Below are 16,683 nucleotides of genomic sequence, written 5' to 3'. Positions count from 1 at the left end.
CAGCTCAGCGGACCAGTGGAAGTGGCAGTGGCAGCAGAAGTGGGGGAAGAGCGGATGGTTTGCACCCGCCACGGCATTTTCACAAATGCAGCTTCACATGCATGTGCACACATATCCCGCCCTGAGTCCGCAAGGAGAAGGGCGGGATATAAATATAAACAATAAAATAAATAAAATAAATAAATATGCTTGCCCACCACTTCTGCAGTCTGGTTCCAAACAGGCCGTAGCCTGGCATTGAGCCGCAGCCTGGGGGATGGGGACCCCATCCTATACTGTACTATTCATTCCAGGAGGCCAATGCTGGGAGGCTACCCTAGGTATCTATATCTACAAGTTCGCTCATCCTGCTCATTAAACAGGAGTCCCTGCAAGAGATGTTTCATTTAGAAAAAGTGACTGCACTTTGATTTTGTTATAGTTGATGACAAGTTCAACTTTTCTACAAGAGCACAAAAGACTTTGTCTCAAGCCTCCTTAATCAGCATATAATACAGAACTGTTGAAATTTAAGCAAGTAAGCAAACCCCTCACTCACTAGCACTGATGAGATTGCCTAGTCAGGTAATGAAATGTTTGCAAGCAAACAACCACGCTCAGAGAGTATCATTTAATTTTCTATTAAATAATGGGAAATGATGGGAAAAAATTTTTTTAAAGAGATTTTAAAAAGATTACTCTTTCACAGTATTTTTTTCCTATACCAGTCAGGTAACCAAGATGTGGCATAGAGTTTATTGATTGTACTTTTCAAGATAATTGATTAAATAATTTTTCAATCCCTTCCTATCTCTCATTTTGTTACTGAGATTATAAGAAAGCTGTTCCAATCTATTGGTGCTTGAAGGGAAGAATCTATATGAGTAAACAATACCAAAATTGGCCTATATCAATCCACACTCAACAGAAGCAATTCTACAGATCTTAAAGTTTTTAAGTTGTGTGATTAATTTTGCAATCTCAGTTGGGAAGATTGATGGCCAATTTGGTATGGCACCAAGGCTGAAAGTCAATAGGGGAGGAGTCATTGCTAAATGAATGAATGTCTACTGTATGTACATCTGTGAATTCACCAGGCAATGCTGCATGTAAGACTTCATGACATAAATGTTACTCATACCTGTTACAGTTAAACCTCAGGTTCTTTCAGTTTGGTCATGTTTGAGCTTGGAGGATTTTCCCATTTTGTATAGCTTATTAAATCGTCATCACTGCAAACTTATAATAAGAGAACCTAATATATGGTGCTTGACTTGGAAATTCCATTGGAACTGGAATTTCCATTGCAAGTCATTTGTGATTAGAAGTCGAATTAGCACCAATTTTATGGCAATTTTTATGGTGATCATTTAGTGAATCACCATGATTATTAAATGAATCCAGCTTCTCCAATGAGTTTGTATTGCCAGAAATTAGCAAAAAGTTTATAAATCATGATTGCATGACCATAGAACATTGCAACCAGTTGTAAATGCAACTCAGTTGCCAAGCTCCTAAATTAAAATCACATGGCTGCAAGGGTGGTACAACTGACATGCGAATACATATTGTAAGTAACTTTTTTCAAGGCTGTTGTAACTTTGAACTGTCATTAAACATATGATTGTAAGTCGAGGACTACATGTAATAAATATAATAAGCTAATAAATAAAAGGAACAATAGTGGCAATCAGATCAATATTATTGTTCAGTCATAAATGAACAAAAAAAGTAGAAGCACAAAATCACCCAACCTAAGAAAATACATCAGAATCGTAGTCAGAGAAAAAAGTTACAAACAATAATACTATATTTAATAGTACTGTATTTATTTTCTAATCAATTGTATTGATTAATCAAAATCAATATTTTGATTACATAAGGTAGAGAATGTGACAAATTTGTTTAATTGCTTGAAACTACAACTGAAATGTAGTTCTTTGTTGAAACTATAGTTTCCTGATTTTATGATGCAATATCCAACTGAAGAATATACTCAACAATTTGCAGTATATAAAAAGGAAACATGTATACAATGTGTACATTAGGTGAAACATATATAAACATGTTTGTAAATTTTAATGAGAAATTATTTTTTTTAAAAAAAATCATTTCTATTTTGACCTTGTTCCTGAGTTAAGACTTTGAGTATTGAATCAATATGTTAGGGAAAATTAATCCATGGACTAAGCCTTCCAAAATAATTGACATAATTCAGGTTTGAGTATTTTTTTAAAAGCAGAATGTAAATTTTAAATTTTAAAAAAGCAGCTGGACTCAAGCTACCTAAAAAAAAAAAAGAACATGGCAAAAAGATTCTCAGAAGGTAATTTTGGGTAATATGATGAGAAGAGAGAAGGAACACCTTAGTATATGCACCTTCCATTAACATCTTATGATCATACCTATGCAATAACATTGGTCCATTCTACAGACCTGGTAAATAGGTATTAGGTTCTTTTTGTTCCATGAAGTAGGTTGATGTAAATTGCTATTTGTGCTCTTCAATCATTTTATTCTGGTTTGGTTAATGGTTTAATGGTAATCCTTGGCATTTTCTCCCATTTTCCTCCTTAGATCGCAAGTTTATTATTGCCAATGCCCAGATGGAGAATTATGCTATCATTTACTGCAATGATGGCTTTTGTGAGATGTTTGGCTACTCTCGGGTAGAAGTTATGCAACGGCCTTGCAGCTGCAATTTCCTCACTGGGCCTGACACCACACCCAACTCCATTGCGCAGCTGGGACAAGCGTTGCTTGGATCTGAGGAATGTAAACTGGAGATCCTCTACTACAGGAAAGACAGTAAGCATTCATAACATTTCTTTATTTTCTAGTCCCAGGTACTTGCCATTTTCTTTTTTTAGAATTCAAACTTTTTGACAGTATTATATGGTCTGGACAGGACTGTAATATTAAGCGAACAATACCACTACATAAATATCCAATGAATGCAGAGGCAGATATTATTGTATGAAATAAATATGGCTTGAAAGCCAGTATTGAAAATTCAAAACGAAGATGACTATTTTACAGAGGTTATATAGCAAACAGCAGTGCCTTATATATAGGAATAGTGATTCTACTATGCAGTTATGTCTGCTTTTAATAACTTAAATAACCTCCAGATCACTTAGCTCCTACCCCCTTTTAAGCTAAGAGGAAATGTGCAGTCCAAAATCAGAAGATGAAAAAAAAACCTTGCAAATGAATCAATTATGTCCATAGTTTGGATATAAGAATATTATCAATCTTGACCAGTCACTTGACTTCTAGCTTAGTTCTACAGAATTATTTTAAAAGTTCTTGCCTCCTAATCCTAGTAATGAATCTAATATTTTGCACCAGCAAGATTAATATTTTGCATTAGTCAGTTGACTAATTTGCAACTGATGTAGTACCTCACCCATTATTGCTAAACTGTACATAAAACATAGAGCATAGAATCATAGGACTGAAAAGGACTTCAGAAGGGTTATGGTGCAACCCATTGCTCAAAGAAGAAGACCTTATTGCAGAATAATGTCCAATCTCTTAAAAACCTCCAGTGATAGAGAATCTACAACTTCTGGAGGCAAGCCATTCCACTGATTAATTGTTCTCACCAACAGGAAATTCCACCTTAGTTCTAGGTTGTACTCTTTGATAAGCTTCCATCTGTTACTTCTTGTCTTGCCCTCAGTGCTTTGGGGAATAGGTTATAGTGTTACATGATCTTGAAATTATCCCTCTGTTGATGCAACCTAGGACTGCATTAGCTTTTTTTGGCAACAGCAGTTCACTACTGGCTCATATCTAAGTGGGGCTCTACTAAGACATCTAGATCTGTCTCACAATTGCTACTATTGAGCCAGATACCACCTATCCTATATCTGTTCATTTGTTTTTTTTTCTTGCCTTATGTTTCTCACCACTGAATTTTATTTTGTTAGATAGGGCCCAGTGTTCAAATCTGTCAAGGTCTTCACAATCTTGAGTCTACCATCTATTCCCACCAGCTTGGTGTCATCTGAAATTTGATGAATTCCTCTTCTATCCCCTCATCTAGATCATTTATGAAGATGTTGAAGACTAGATCATTTATGAAGATATCTAAGACAGAACCTTGAGTTATACCACTGCATGTTTCCCTCTGTGTAGATGTAATTCTATTGAGGACTACCCACTGGTTGGTCAGCCAGTTGTGAATTCATCTGGTGGTGGTACTACCAATTCGACATTGTTCTATCTTACCAAGAAATAGGTGGTGGTCTACTTTGTCAAATGCTTCATTATTTAATTTATAAACAAATAAATAAATAAATATTAAGTAAATTATATCCATAAATTATATCTTATTCACTAATTTAGTTATTTTTTCAAACAAGGCAATGAGTTTTAACTGGCATGATCTGTTTTTAATATACCTATGCTGGCTTCTATTGTCTTTTTGTTTGTAGGTGCTCACAAAAACTCTGCTTTTCTTTTCCAGGATCTTCCCAGAGGTCCATCTGTAATTTCCTGGGTCCACTCGCCCCCCCCTTTTTTTGTAAATTGGAATCACATCAGGTCTTTTCCAGTCTTCTGGTAGGTCTCCTGTGCTCCAGGATTTTTTAAAGATATGATTCAATGGTTTTGAGATCACATCACATCACAGCTCCTTCAGAACCCTGGGATGTAATCCATCTGTCCTGGCAATTTGAACTTTTCTTGAGTGGATAGATGATCTCTTATCATTTTTTTGCCTATTTTGTATTCCTATTCTCTCTTCTACGGTGCTGATTTTGTGGGTTGGACTGTTTTTTTCCTTTTGTGTGAAAATAGATGCAAAGAATGAATTAAGCTATTCTGCTTTCTTCCTGCTACTCATCACCTCTTTGTCATCTTTTTCACTGATCATCTCCCTGACCTTTTTCTTGTTTCTTACATGTTGGAAAAAAAAACCTTTTAGAATTATTTTTGGCATCTGTTGCAAGTCTCAGTTCATTCTGAACCCTAGCTTTCGTGACTTTGTCCTTGCAGATTCAAGCTATTTGCTGGTATTCTGTTTTATATTTGTCCTTTTATTTTCTCTGTTTGCCAGAGAGTTCTTTATGCAAATATGCTGGCTTCATCTGGGGTCTCTTGTTTTTCTTTCTCTGTGGTATTGTGTTAAATTGGGCTTTTATAAATCTAATTTTTCTGAGTTTTCAGAGCATCTTGAGTTGTTTTTCCCTTTAGGATTTCCATCCGTGGAATCCTTCCTAAACTCTTAGTTTGTTAAAGTCTAAGACAATAATTTGGCTATGTTCAATTATTTGTGCCTGAATTATGTTGAATTCCAGTATAACACAGTCACTCTCCCCCAAACTTCAATCCCCTATATAATTTCAACTCTGTTAGTAAGAATTATAAGTCTAGCAGAGCTGATCCTCTTGTTCCCCCCTCTACCTTTGGGATGACAAAGTTGTCAACTAGGTTTGTAAGAACCTGTTTGATCTCCCACTTGATATACAGTTTGTCTCCCAGTTAATATCAGGATAGTTTCCTATTACTACTGTGGTGAGTTTCCTGCATACCTTAGATAACTGATTAGCAAAAGGTCCATCTATTTCCTCTGCTTGATTGGGTGGCCTGTAATATATTATCATTCTTTTTTTTCTTTTTATATTAATCCACATGCATTCAAAGATGCTTTCATCCTTGGTTTTACACATTTCTGTAGAGGTGTAGTGATTTCTTAATATAATACAACTCTATCTCTTCTTTTATTAGGTCTATTTCTTTTAACTTTTTATTCTTCCAGAAGTGCATTCCACTCATTAGTTTCATGTGACCAAGCTTCAGTAATGGCAACTATATCATACTGTCCTCATGTACAGTACTTCACATTCATCCTGTTTGTTCCTCAAACTTTGACATAAGTGTTTAGGTTACCTGGGCCCTTTATGGCTACATCTCCTGTTTTATATCCCCTTCCTTCCCAGCACTCCCTGTTTTATGAACCCTTCCTTCCCAGCACTCACCACTTCATTGTTTGATTGGCTGTCTTGGGGTTTATGCTTGGAATTAGGTCCTAAATATCCTAAAGATTGGTCATAATCCTTTGATATTTTCAGATTCTTTGTTATATCAAAAGGAATAGAGGAGAAAGGGATAATAATACTAAAGATACAACTTACTGCTTTCATACTACTTACTGCTCCTGAGCATTTTGCCTTTCAGAGCAACATGAGTCTTCCAGCCTGAAGTTTCTCTTTCTTGCAACATAATGAAGAATAGCACGGTGCCCACTGCTCTCTCTATAGGAGCCTAGTCATCACATTTCTTGGCACCAATCCTGAGCAATCTGGCAAATGTTAGCAACAGATATCTTTTCAGTGTAATATCTGTTTATCATTACTAGACCATGATAATCAACTGCAAAACAGAAGTCAAAGCAGGTTTATGATTTCCAGAGGCAATGTGCTGACTTGATTTTACAGTGTTGGCCATTACATGATAGCAGAATTCCAAAAGTTTTCTGAGGCCTAGGCTGTTTGCCAATGGCATAGCTCAGGGGTGAAGAAATTATAGCTGCCACCATTCCAACCTACATAGTTAAGAGTAAGGATAGTTGTGAGTTCATCATCCTGAAAGATACCATAATGTAACCAAACATATTCTATTTAAGGCAGCAAAAACAGAAGCACAAAACTATGTCTTAGCAGAACATACTTCTGCAATTGATATTTCTCTTGCCCAGACAACATCATGAAAGTAAAGTCTACAATGAAATGTTGCTAATCATAAAAATATAAAGCAGAATTAGATAAAATAAAAAGAAATATAAAAGGCTTATCGTGAATAATGCCTATAAAACGTTCAAAGAATTGCATTCTATTAGGAAATCTCACTTGTAAAGTGATTTATTTCACTGATTTATTATTAGATTATGTCCTATCTTTATTCTACATTACTCAAAACATCATACACAATACTCCTGACTGTTATTTTTCCCTCAAAAACAACTCTGGAAGGTTGGTTAGGATGAAAGACAATGTCTGGCCAAAGTCACCCAGATAGTTTCATGCCCAAGGAAGAACTCAAACTCACCATCACCTACTTCAGTACCTTAACATTACCTGTATCCAATTGGCTCTGTTATAGCTTTCACAATAACAATATTTATGGAAAATGCTTATAAATTCAGAAGCAATTGCAAGTATCAAGTCATTTGTGCCAGAGGACTAAACATGTTCTGGTTACTTAGAATTAGCATTTTATCAATGGGGAGAGGGCTGTTGCAAGTAATACAACTAATCAGAGCTGAGGCTGCTAGTAGAGATTGAAATGAAGTGCTGAAGATCAGCTTTCTGGATCTCTACATAACTTCTGAGTTTGCAACCAGATAGAACTATGCCCAAAAGAGTTGCATGATATTCAGGCACAACAAATTAGATTTTCAGAATCCCAAGATTTACATTTCCGCTCCTCTGCACCCACTCTTCAGTTTATCAAGTAGGAACTTAATTATGTTTTCTTTTGAGATGAGATTTTTGCAGAGGGAAAGATAGTATTCCACCCTAATAAGTTCTGAAATCCTTCCAAATGTGGCTGGTCTCTGACCCTTGGGATAGAGGGATTGCTAAGTCTCTATAAATTGTTTTGGTTCCCATGTTCTTTTTGCATATTTGTGATCTGCTTATTACATATTATTTAGTGTAAGAGTCATTTGAAGTTGAGTAGCCTCTACATAAATAAATCAAATAAATATTAAATAAATAAAATAGTTAATACTGAGAAGAGCCTAGAAGAGTGGAACAATCCAATCATGGAAATAAAAACCAGAGGTTCAGAGAAGGCAAGTGCACAATTAAAAAATACATAATTTGTTTCAGAGAGATAGTGACAATCACGGGCATTCTAAGGCATCTTTCTCTCTCACCCCACCTTTGTAGATTTGCCCATGAATATAAATGTACTCTTTTAGGACAGTCTTTCCAATTAGTTTTACTTTTATCTACGTTCTGCTACTTGATGTTCATTCTGCTACTGTTTCGTCCTCTTTCCTGTCCTTCCTTTTCTCTTTTTCTCTGCCATCTCAAAGAAGGCATTCATGTCTATTTTTAAAACCTTTCCCTATTAGCAAAATGAACACAATTGTCTCTACTTGATCCTCAGTCTGTGATCAACTATCCCAGTAATATAATCAGTATTATTGGCAGGGGGAGGCCCTATGTTATTGGCAACCAAGATTTAATTACATGAGACAGCAGATCTTCAGTCTATTCAATCTTTTTCTCATAGTTTTGGTAGCTTTTGCCAAATCCTATCTGTAGTTTTTTGTTTTGTGGTTTTCTTTTATCACTCACCGGGGACAAATAGTTAGAGGCTTCTGTTTAGAAACAGTGGCTTGTTTAATTTAGTGAGAAAGAACAAGCCATGCACAGTTTGCCAATGTATTTCAGAAGAGATAAAAACACTGAGGATGAGGTGTTTAGAAATACCTAAGTGGGCTGCTTAAATGCAAAGGTTTGTTTCTTTGTTATCTCACTATTGAAACATTTCTCTCTATATATGTGAGGATATAGCACGTCATATATCTAAGTGAATCTTTACTAAAACAAAACATTCTGAATTTCGAATAAATTGAGTAGAATAAAGAGTAGCATGTAAACATATTCTAATATATTATGGATAGCTGACCGTATGGTTTCTATTAAGGAAAAAAAGGTAAAGGTTTCCCCTGTTCACATGGGCCCAACTCTAGGGGGTGGTGCCTATCTCCTTTTTCTAGCCAAGGGAGCCAACATTGTCCAAAGATGTTTCTGTGATCATGTGGCCAGCATGACTATACATCAAAGGTGCACGGAACACTGTTACCTTCCTACCAAAATGGTACCTATTTATCTACTTGTATTTGCATGCTTCCTAATTGCTAGGATGGCAGGAGCTGAGGCAAGAACAGGAGCTCACCCCATCATGCAATGCTTGAGTCTTGAACTGCCAACCTTCAGGTCAACAGCCCAATGACTTAACTGCTAAGAAAGGAGATGGAAAATATAGAGCAATGTAGTCTCCATTTTGGCTCTTGGATATCTAACTCAACCCACCTTCTAGCATATAAGCATTCACTAGTCATTGCCAATATATTTTTGTCAGGACTGAACAGGCTGCAACCCAAGGACCATACTGTATGTTACCCATGAACTCTTTCCTTGTAACCCTAAAACCCATTTAAATCATAGCCATGAAATCATTATGGGAAGTTTGTCCATGCCTTATTTTTTTGGAAAACTTAAGTATTTACCTGTCTTGATTTGTTCACACAGAGTAATATTAACAGATCTATGTGTAACTAATAAGTTTTCTCTCAATAATATCCATATTTTGAACTCAGAATAAATGTGGCAAATGCTCCCTCTTGCACACTTTATTCTAACAGACATACTTAATTTTATCCAACATTTAATATCTCCTGAATTTGGGATGTCAAGAACATTGTTGAGGGCATTGCCCATCCAAACATTTATTAGCAGCCAGGAACACACAGCTTAGAACAGGGCATGCTAGATTCAAAAGTTGATAAAGAATTTAAATTATACAACAAGCATCTATTCCACATGCTATCATATTCCTTTCTGCTTTTCTCAGGAGAACTATTCTGCAAACAGTAAGTAGTAAGTGCTTTTCTTTTCCTCTCCACATGAAAGGCTGCCAAAGAAGGAACAAATTATTAGAAATCTGATGTGTTGTCCAGAACTTTAAAAAACATTTTTTAAAAAACATTTGTGCTGCATCTTTTATTTTTAATGGAAGAAAAAATAAAATAAAAATATCATAAATTGTTGTAAAGTTCTTGGTGCTTTCTGAGCTTGGTTGTTTGCTTGTAGATGTTTCATTATTACTTTATTCACAATGATGTTATGTACTGGGTTAATGAAACTTCTGCAACAAAACAACCAAAGCACCAAGAATTCTTCAGTTCATCTCTGAGCTACATATATTCTCTTACACATTAGTTGTAAATGTTTCATCATTCTTAAAATGACTTTAAAATATGGCTATGGGGGGGGGAAATGATACCAACATCTCTGAAGAAACAGTCTGCTACTCTTCCCCAATGAACAGTTGGCCCAATGACCTCCGTGAGGATAGAAAGGGCTACACAGAGCGGATCATTGTAACAATTAGGGCAGATGATCTTTCTGCATTGTCTGCTACTGATATTTATGAATGGAGTAATAGCATGTAATCAGTTATCCATTTGATTGAGAATGTCCAGTATGTTCTTAGGCAGCTTTGGAGGAATGGAAAGGATGACATCTTCATGAATGGAGAATATCAGCTCTGGTGGAAGAATTATAGTTAGGAAACTAACCTTTGTGAGTATGAGAAAATTGGATAGCAAATGTGTGCTAGGAACAGGAGATAATGCCTGTGAGAGAAAGGATAGAATTGGCATTCCAAATAGGGAATATTATGTTCTGATCTGCATTCTAATAATGACTTTTGGGCACCTTTCCTGTGGGCATCAATGTTTTATCTCCTGTTTCATTGCACAATCCACTACCTTCCTACCCAGTGACAGCATGGTAAAGAAGTCAGTGTTCTTCACAGAGTAGAGAAACCAGTGCAGATTTGAATCAGAAGTGGCAATGCAACTTTGTTGAGGATCAGTCAAAAGTTAATTTTTTTACCACCTATTTGACAGCTGAGCTTGACAATGACAGAGTGCAGCAGCTCTGAGGTTAATTACAAAGTAAGTCACTTCAGCAACAAGGCATGGACAAGAAAAACTGCTGAAAGTAATCCTTACTTCTGCTCTTAAAGAAAACACCAAAACCTCAATCTTGTGAGTTTTAGTTAATAATCTAATGAAATATCCTAGGCCAAAAATCAGCATATCCCACTTCCATGGAGACATAATATATTTTTGCAATATCAGTTAGTCTGTTACTCTGTGCTGAGCATGAAAATTATGCTAGTCCATAAAGTGGTATTATGTTCCCCCCAAAATATAATTTGGATGTATCTCTTTTTTGCATTATGGTTCAAATATCTCTGTCATTTGCTGACTACAATGCAGGTTAAATGTTCATGTTATTTAAGAATCATTTGCAGGGGAAAGGTTCCATTAAAAAAATCCTCCACTTTTGTCCATCATGTAATAGAGATAGCATCAAATAGAGATGGAATGAGGCTTAAGCAGTAGAAGTAAAAAGAGAATTCATAAGATGGAGAGAATCTTCATCAATGGAAGCTGAACAGAAAAATCTATCCAATTGAGGAAATATTAATGTTGAGAATAGCAGGATCAACAGCAGGATGATTCAAGAGTAGTCATGCCTAAATGCAGGGCTTTTTTTGTCATAGAATGCCCAGAACAGAGTTCCGGCACCTTTTTTGGATGGAACTTTGTAGGGTAGGCAAGGCGGGTTGTATGACGTGTGTGAGTTCCGGCACCTTTTTTTTTTTTTTTACAAAAAAAGCATTGCCTAATTGACTAGGAATAATACGAAGCCACAGAGCAATAAGAAGAACTGAAATTCATGAAGTTCATTGGATGGGAAAAGATGCTAGGAATTCTTTCAAAAATCCAGGAGCAGATATATTTTAAACATTGCATAGATTAGTGATATCCATGGCACTTTGTAGACAGTAGTAACTTTAATAATTGAATATGCTTACTATGACAACAGGTAGATGTTAAATAAAACAATCTTTTGCTGTTTCTATTTTACTCTTTGCCAAGCAGCCTAATTAGCTAGCAACTCTGGCCTTTTAAAAGATAACTCAAGGGGACACGTTCCAAGAGGATCTGACCGTGATGTTTGCTTTTTGGCTCTTTTCACATTTCATTCTATAAAACATTCTTTAATCTCCCCCTGCTCCAGCTGTGCTCCTTGCAAAGCAGGTTGTTCTTTTTTACACAGCCAAAGGAGCAAGTTTAGGTTATTTCAGGCCTTTCAGCCCTTGTAGGTCTGAAAAGAGACAGGGCTCCTGGATATAGCATTTTAAGACCAGAAATAAAATAGTTTCTGCAAATGTCCTCTGAGTAAAACAGATCATGCAGATTATGTAAAGGTTAAAGAATTATACAAGTATTTCATTTGGTGCCAATTAATAATTTGCCCATTGCAAACATGACCTAAAATAATTGCTAAAATACTGGAACAGAAGGGGAGGTGGACCTTATGGGGCACAATTCAGTAATTAGTAACTAAACAAAACTTAAATTAGTACGAGCATCTGTGAGAATAGACAACAAGGAGAGGAAAAGAAATTTCAGAATAAGTAACTTATGATACCTGAGCAAAATGATCTGCCTTTCTTCTATCCTGGACTAATGACAGCTTAACTCTAAACCTTATGAAAAACTTTTCTGACTGGCTCAATGGTGCAAGCACACAGCTATGGAAATAAAAATAGTGATACAAGAGGACAGGGAAATATGTCTACCAAGTTTCCTTCTAGTCACATTTTACTGTTAGCCAAGAGCAGTAATCACTACGCTACTCAGCATCCTGTTTCTCAACACTAGCTGTAGTACGGATTAGAAAGTTACAGTATGGCAGCCACTGATTTAGATGAACCACAGATTGCATTTGCAATAGGCTGGAGGAAAATAAAAGATTCCTATTCCCCAGAAAGAATTTTGTGGCCCATACTCAAAAGGACAGCCTGATAGTGTGGATATGCTTCAAAACAGGCTTCCTAAGAAAATCCTCAGATTATCCCAGACAAATGGCTATTTGAAAATCTCCAGTGATGGAATACCCAGTGTTGCACTGCTTAATAGCTTTCACGGTTAGGAAATTTTTTCCTTATTTCAAGTTTGGATCTCTCTCTGTAAAGCTTCCACCCATAGGTTCTTATTTAGCCTTCAAACGCCACAGAAAATAATTTATATCCTCTTTCCTGTGACAGTTCTTCAAGTATTAGAAGACTGCCATTATTACTCCTTTTAACTTCCTCTTTTTTAAGCAACACATATCCATTTTTTTACCATACCTCATAAGATTTAGCCAACAATTAGCGAGTCATCAATTTTATTGCTCTTCTCTGTACTTTAACCATTTCTTAGCATATTTTTTGAACAGTATTATGGTGAACCAAACTAGTGTTTCAAATGTTTTTTATCTTGCTGTATTAAGCAAAATAATCATTTCCTGTGATATCAACACTATATCTCTGTTGATGCAATTTAAGATTATATTGGCTTTTTTGGCAGCTACCACACTTTGCAAGTTTATTCTCTATTAGAACCCAGAAAATCACAATATTGCTGGCTAGAATTGGCACTGACTACCTTGCATCTGTGTATCTGGGTTTTCTTACTTAATGCAGAACCCTACATCTCTTACCACTGAACAGCATTCAATGGTATGGGATAGGGCCTGATGTTGAAGTCTATCCTTTTGAACCTTAAGCCTGTCTTCTGAAATGTTAGCAACCCCTCTTAGCTTTGTGTTATCTGCAAATTTCATGGGCATCTCTTCTAACATCTCATTTAAGTCACTTATAACAAAGTTGAAAAGCACTGGGCATAGAAAACCCTGAGGAACTCCACTAAGGATGCAATTGTTCAACCAAGTGTAAATTCATCGGATAATAAGATCACCTATCCTATATTGTTCCATTTTATCAGAAAGGAGGCTCTAGTCAATTTTATCAAATTCCTTATTGAAGCCTAGATGCACTACACCTATAACATTTCCTTGATCTAGGAACTTGGTAAGAAAATCAATTTTTGTCTAGTGCAATCTTTTTTAACAAGCCCATCCTGGCTTCTGGATCACCTTGTTTCTTTCTAAGCAGAGTTCTTGCAAACTCAAAGTTTGATAATCTTTTCTAGATTTTTTTCCATTACTGTTGTAAGCTTATTAAGCTATAGTTTCCTTGGTTCATTCCCCCTGCCCCCCACTTTTTAAAGATCAAGATAAAATTAACTCGTTTCCAATCCTCTAGCAGTGTCTTCTATACTCCAGGAATTCTCAAAAATTAAAATCAATGGTTGTGAAATCATATCTCTCAATTCCTTTAGCATCCTGGATATAACCCATCTGACTTCTATTCATTCAAAGCAATTCTCTCTTTACTTCTTCATCTATTTTGATCTGCATTTTTCTTCTGCATTCCATGGTTGAGCTTCTGATAGGTTGGACAGCTGTTTTGGACAAATAAAAAATAGGAATTAAACTGTTCAGCTTTCTCCATATTATCCACATCATTCTTTCAAACCAACAGGCCTTCCTTCCTTCCTTCTTCCCTTCCCTTCCCTTCCCTTCCCTTCTCTTCTCTTCTCAGTGTTCCGATAGATGAAGGCATTTAAAAGAACTCCAAGGCAAAGATTTCTTTCTTAAAGAACATTTTATTCAGGAAACAAAGTATCGAAACTTATATAGTTGAACCCAAGACTAAAGTTCCTTCCCCTCTGATACAATGTAACCAGTTGCAATTCCCACCCAAGAAAGGCTGTCATAAATCACATTCACCAATTAATCTAAAACACAGGCTCTCCTCCCTACTTTTCAGCCTGCCAAAATTTTATCTAGAATTGACCTTGAAACTCACCCAGCCGCAATTGTTTAAGCTAACTGAAAAAGCTCAAACATTTCCCCTTCCCCCTTCTACATCTGAGAATCCCAAACAACAGAAAAGCACAAAGAAAGCAAAAGGTAAAATGGCTGCAATTTCTTAATTGTCACAGTGCTGACATTTGGACTCCCTTAACAGAAAGGAGAAGTCCTGCAAATCAAACAAAAGCATAGATTAAAGATTTTCCCTCAGTTTGTGCAGATGTTTATCATAAAATTTACAAATAAGTCTATCAGCTTTTATATCAGTACCTTTTACCCAAGTAGCTTCTGACAATGGGTAACCTTTTCACTGCACCAAGTATTGCAATCTCCCCTTGTACAATCTAGCATCAAGAATATGATTCACTTTGTAGTGAGTCTCCCCAGCCACCACAAGGGGCTTTCTTGGGAGGGGGTCTTAGAGTTGATTCTCTGAAAGGTTTCAACAAGCTGCAGTGAAATACAGGGTGAATCTTCCCTAAAAGCCGAGGATGTTTTAATTCTACAGTAACTGGGTTTAGAACTTGCACTATGGGGAAAGGACCCAGGTATTTCAGTCCCAATTTTTTGCTAGGCAATTTGAGTCTTTAATACTTTGTGGACAGATAAACCCTTTCCCCCATATGAAATGACCTTTGGGGAGCTCTTTTCTTAGCTTGTTTTTTATACATTTCTGAAGCTTTTTTCAACTCTTTCTTGGCATTGTCCCACACTCCCTTCCAAGCTGACACCCATTGGTCTAACATCGAAGAGGCAGGGGGATCTTGGGGGTATTCAGGCACTGGGATAAAATCCTTTCCAGTGGTGATCTTAAAAGGCGTGAAACCGGTGCTACTGTGACAGTGTTGTTGTAAGCCACTTCAGCGAATGGTAGGAGGTCAGTCCAGTTCATCTATTGGTAATCCACATAGCACCTAAGATATTGTTCCACCATTGCATTTGCTTTTTCAGCTGCCCCATTTGTACACGGATGAAAAGCCGATGACAGTCCTTGCGTTGAGTCAATTATTTTCAGAAAGTTTCTCCAGAATTTAGCTGTAAATTGCACCCCCATCAGAGATTACATGCTTTGGCACACCGTGTAGTCAGTAAATGTATTTAAGGAACATATTAGCTAATTTATGGGCTGACGGGAGGCTGAAGCAGGTGATGAAATGAGCCTGCTTTGAAAAAAGATCAATCACAGTCCATATTACCATATTTCCTCTGCTTTCAGGTAACTCAACAATAAAGTCCATAGCGATCTCCTCCCAGGGCTGGGAAGGGTTCGCAACAGGCTACAATAGTCCAGGGGGCTTCCCTGGAATTCTTTTCATGGTAGCACAGACTGCGCAGCTTTTACATAGTTCTCTATATCTTCCTTTAAACCTGGCCACCAAAATTGCCTGCGAATTAAATGCAGCGTTTTCAAGTAACCAAAGTGATCAGCCTGTTTTACATCATGGCTGCGCTGGAGCGCTTGGAGTCTGAGTGATTCAGGCAGATATAATTTTTCCCCCTTATAAGCCAACCCATCCCTATGGATCAGGAAGCTTTGATTGTCCTTGAACCACTGATCGTTAATCAGTTCTTGCTTTAATTTCTTTGTCACAGGGTGGTCAGGGTTAGGAGTTTTTGTAGATTGGGGGTTCGGTGGATTAATTTGAGAGATAACCTATGGTGCGGACATGATAGAATCTATGACTTGCTCATGCTGGCTTTTATACTGGGGCAATCTGGATAGGGCGTCAGCCAAAAAATTCTTTCCACCCGGTATGTATCTTAGGGCAAAATTAAAACGATTAAAATATTGCGCCCAGCGTACTTGTTTGGAAGACAGTTTACAAGGAGTTTTCAATGCCTCTAAGTTTTTGTGATCAGTCCATACTTCAAAAGGCACCTTGCTCCCCTCTAGGTAATGACACCATGTCAACAGTGCCCACCAAATCACAAAGCTTCCTTCTCCCAAACGGCCCATCTTTGCTCAATGTCAGTGAATTTTTTTGAAGTGTAAGCACGGGGTTGTAAGATCCGGTCACGATTTTTTTGCAAAAGTACTGTTCCTACAGCCACATCACTGGCATCGGCTTGAATAACGAATGGTTCCTCTGGGTACGGGTGCTTTAAGTCTGGTTCAGCTGCAAATAGTATTTTTAAGTTCTCAAAAGCAGTTTGGCATTCCATAGTCCATTGTAGTGGC

The 16,683-nt window shown here is 36.9% G+C and overlaps 1 protein-coding gene across 1 annotated transcript in view; it reads left to right on the top strand.

Moving 5' to 3' along the window:
- Positions 1-16,683, top strand: part of KCNH6 (potassium voltage-gated channel subfamily H member 6) — a 114,329-nt gene that overhangs the window by 16,493 nt on the left and 81,153 nt on the right. The window contains exon 2 of the mRNA XM_029287229.1: positions 2,557-2,787. Within this exon, the coding sequence (XP_029143062.1) occupies positions 2,557-2,787 (231 nt within the window). The remainder of the gene's footprint in view (positions 1-2,556; positions 2,788-16,683) is intronic.

This window comes from Protobothrops mucrosquamatus, unplaced genomic scaffold (genome assembly GCF_001527695.2).
Source record: "Protobothrops mucrosquamatus isolate PMUCROS unplaced genomic scaffold, P.Mucros_1.0 scaffold_257, whole genome shotgun sequence".
NCBI lineage: Eukaryota > Metazoa > Chordata > Lepidosauria > Squamata > Viperidae > Protobothrops > Protobothrops mucrosquamatus.
The sequence above is the reverse complement of the archived record's forward strand: the minus strand, read 5'-3'. Positions and strand labels throughout refer to the sequence as shown.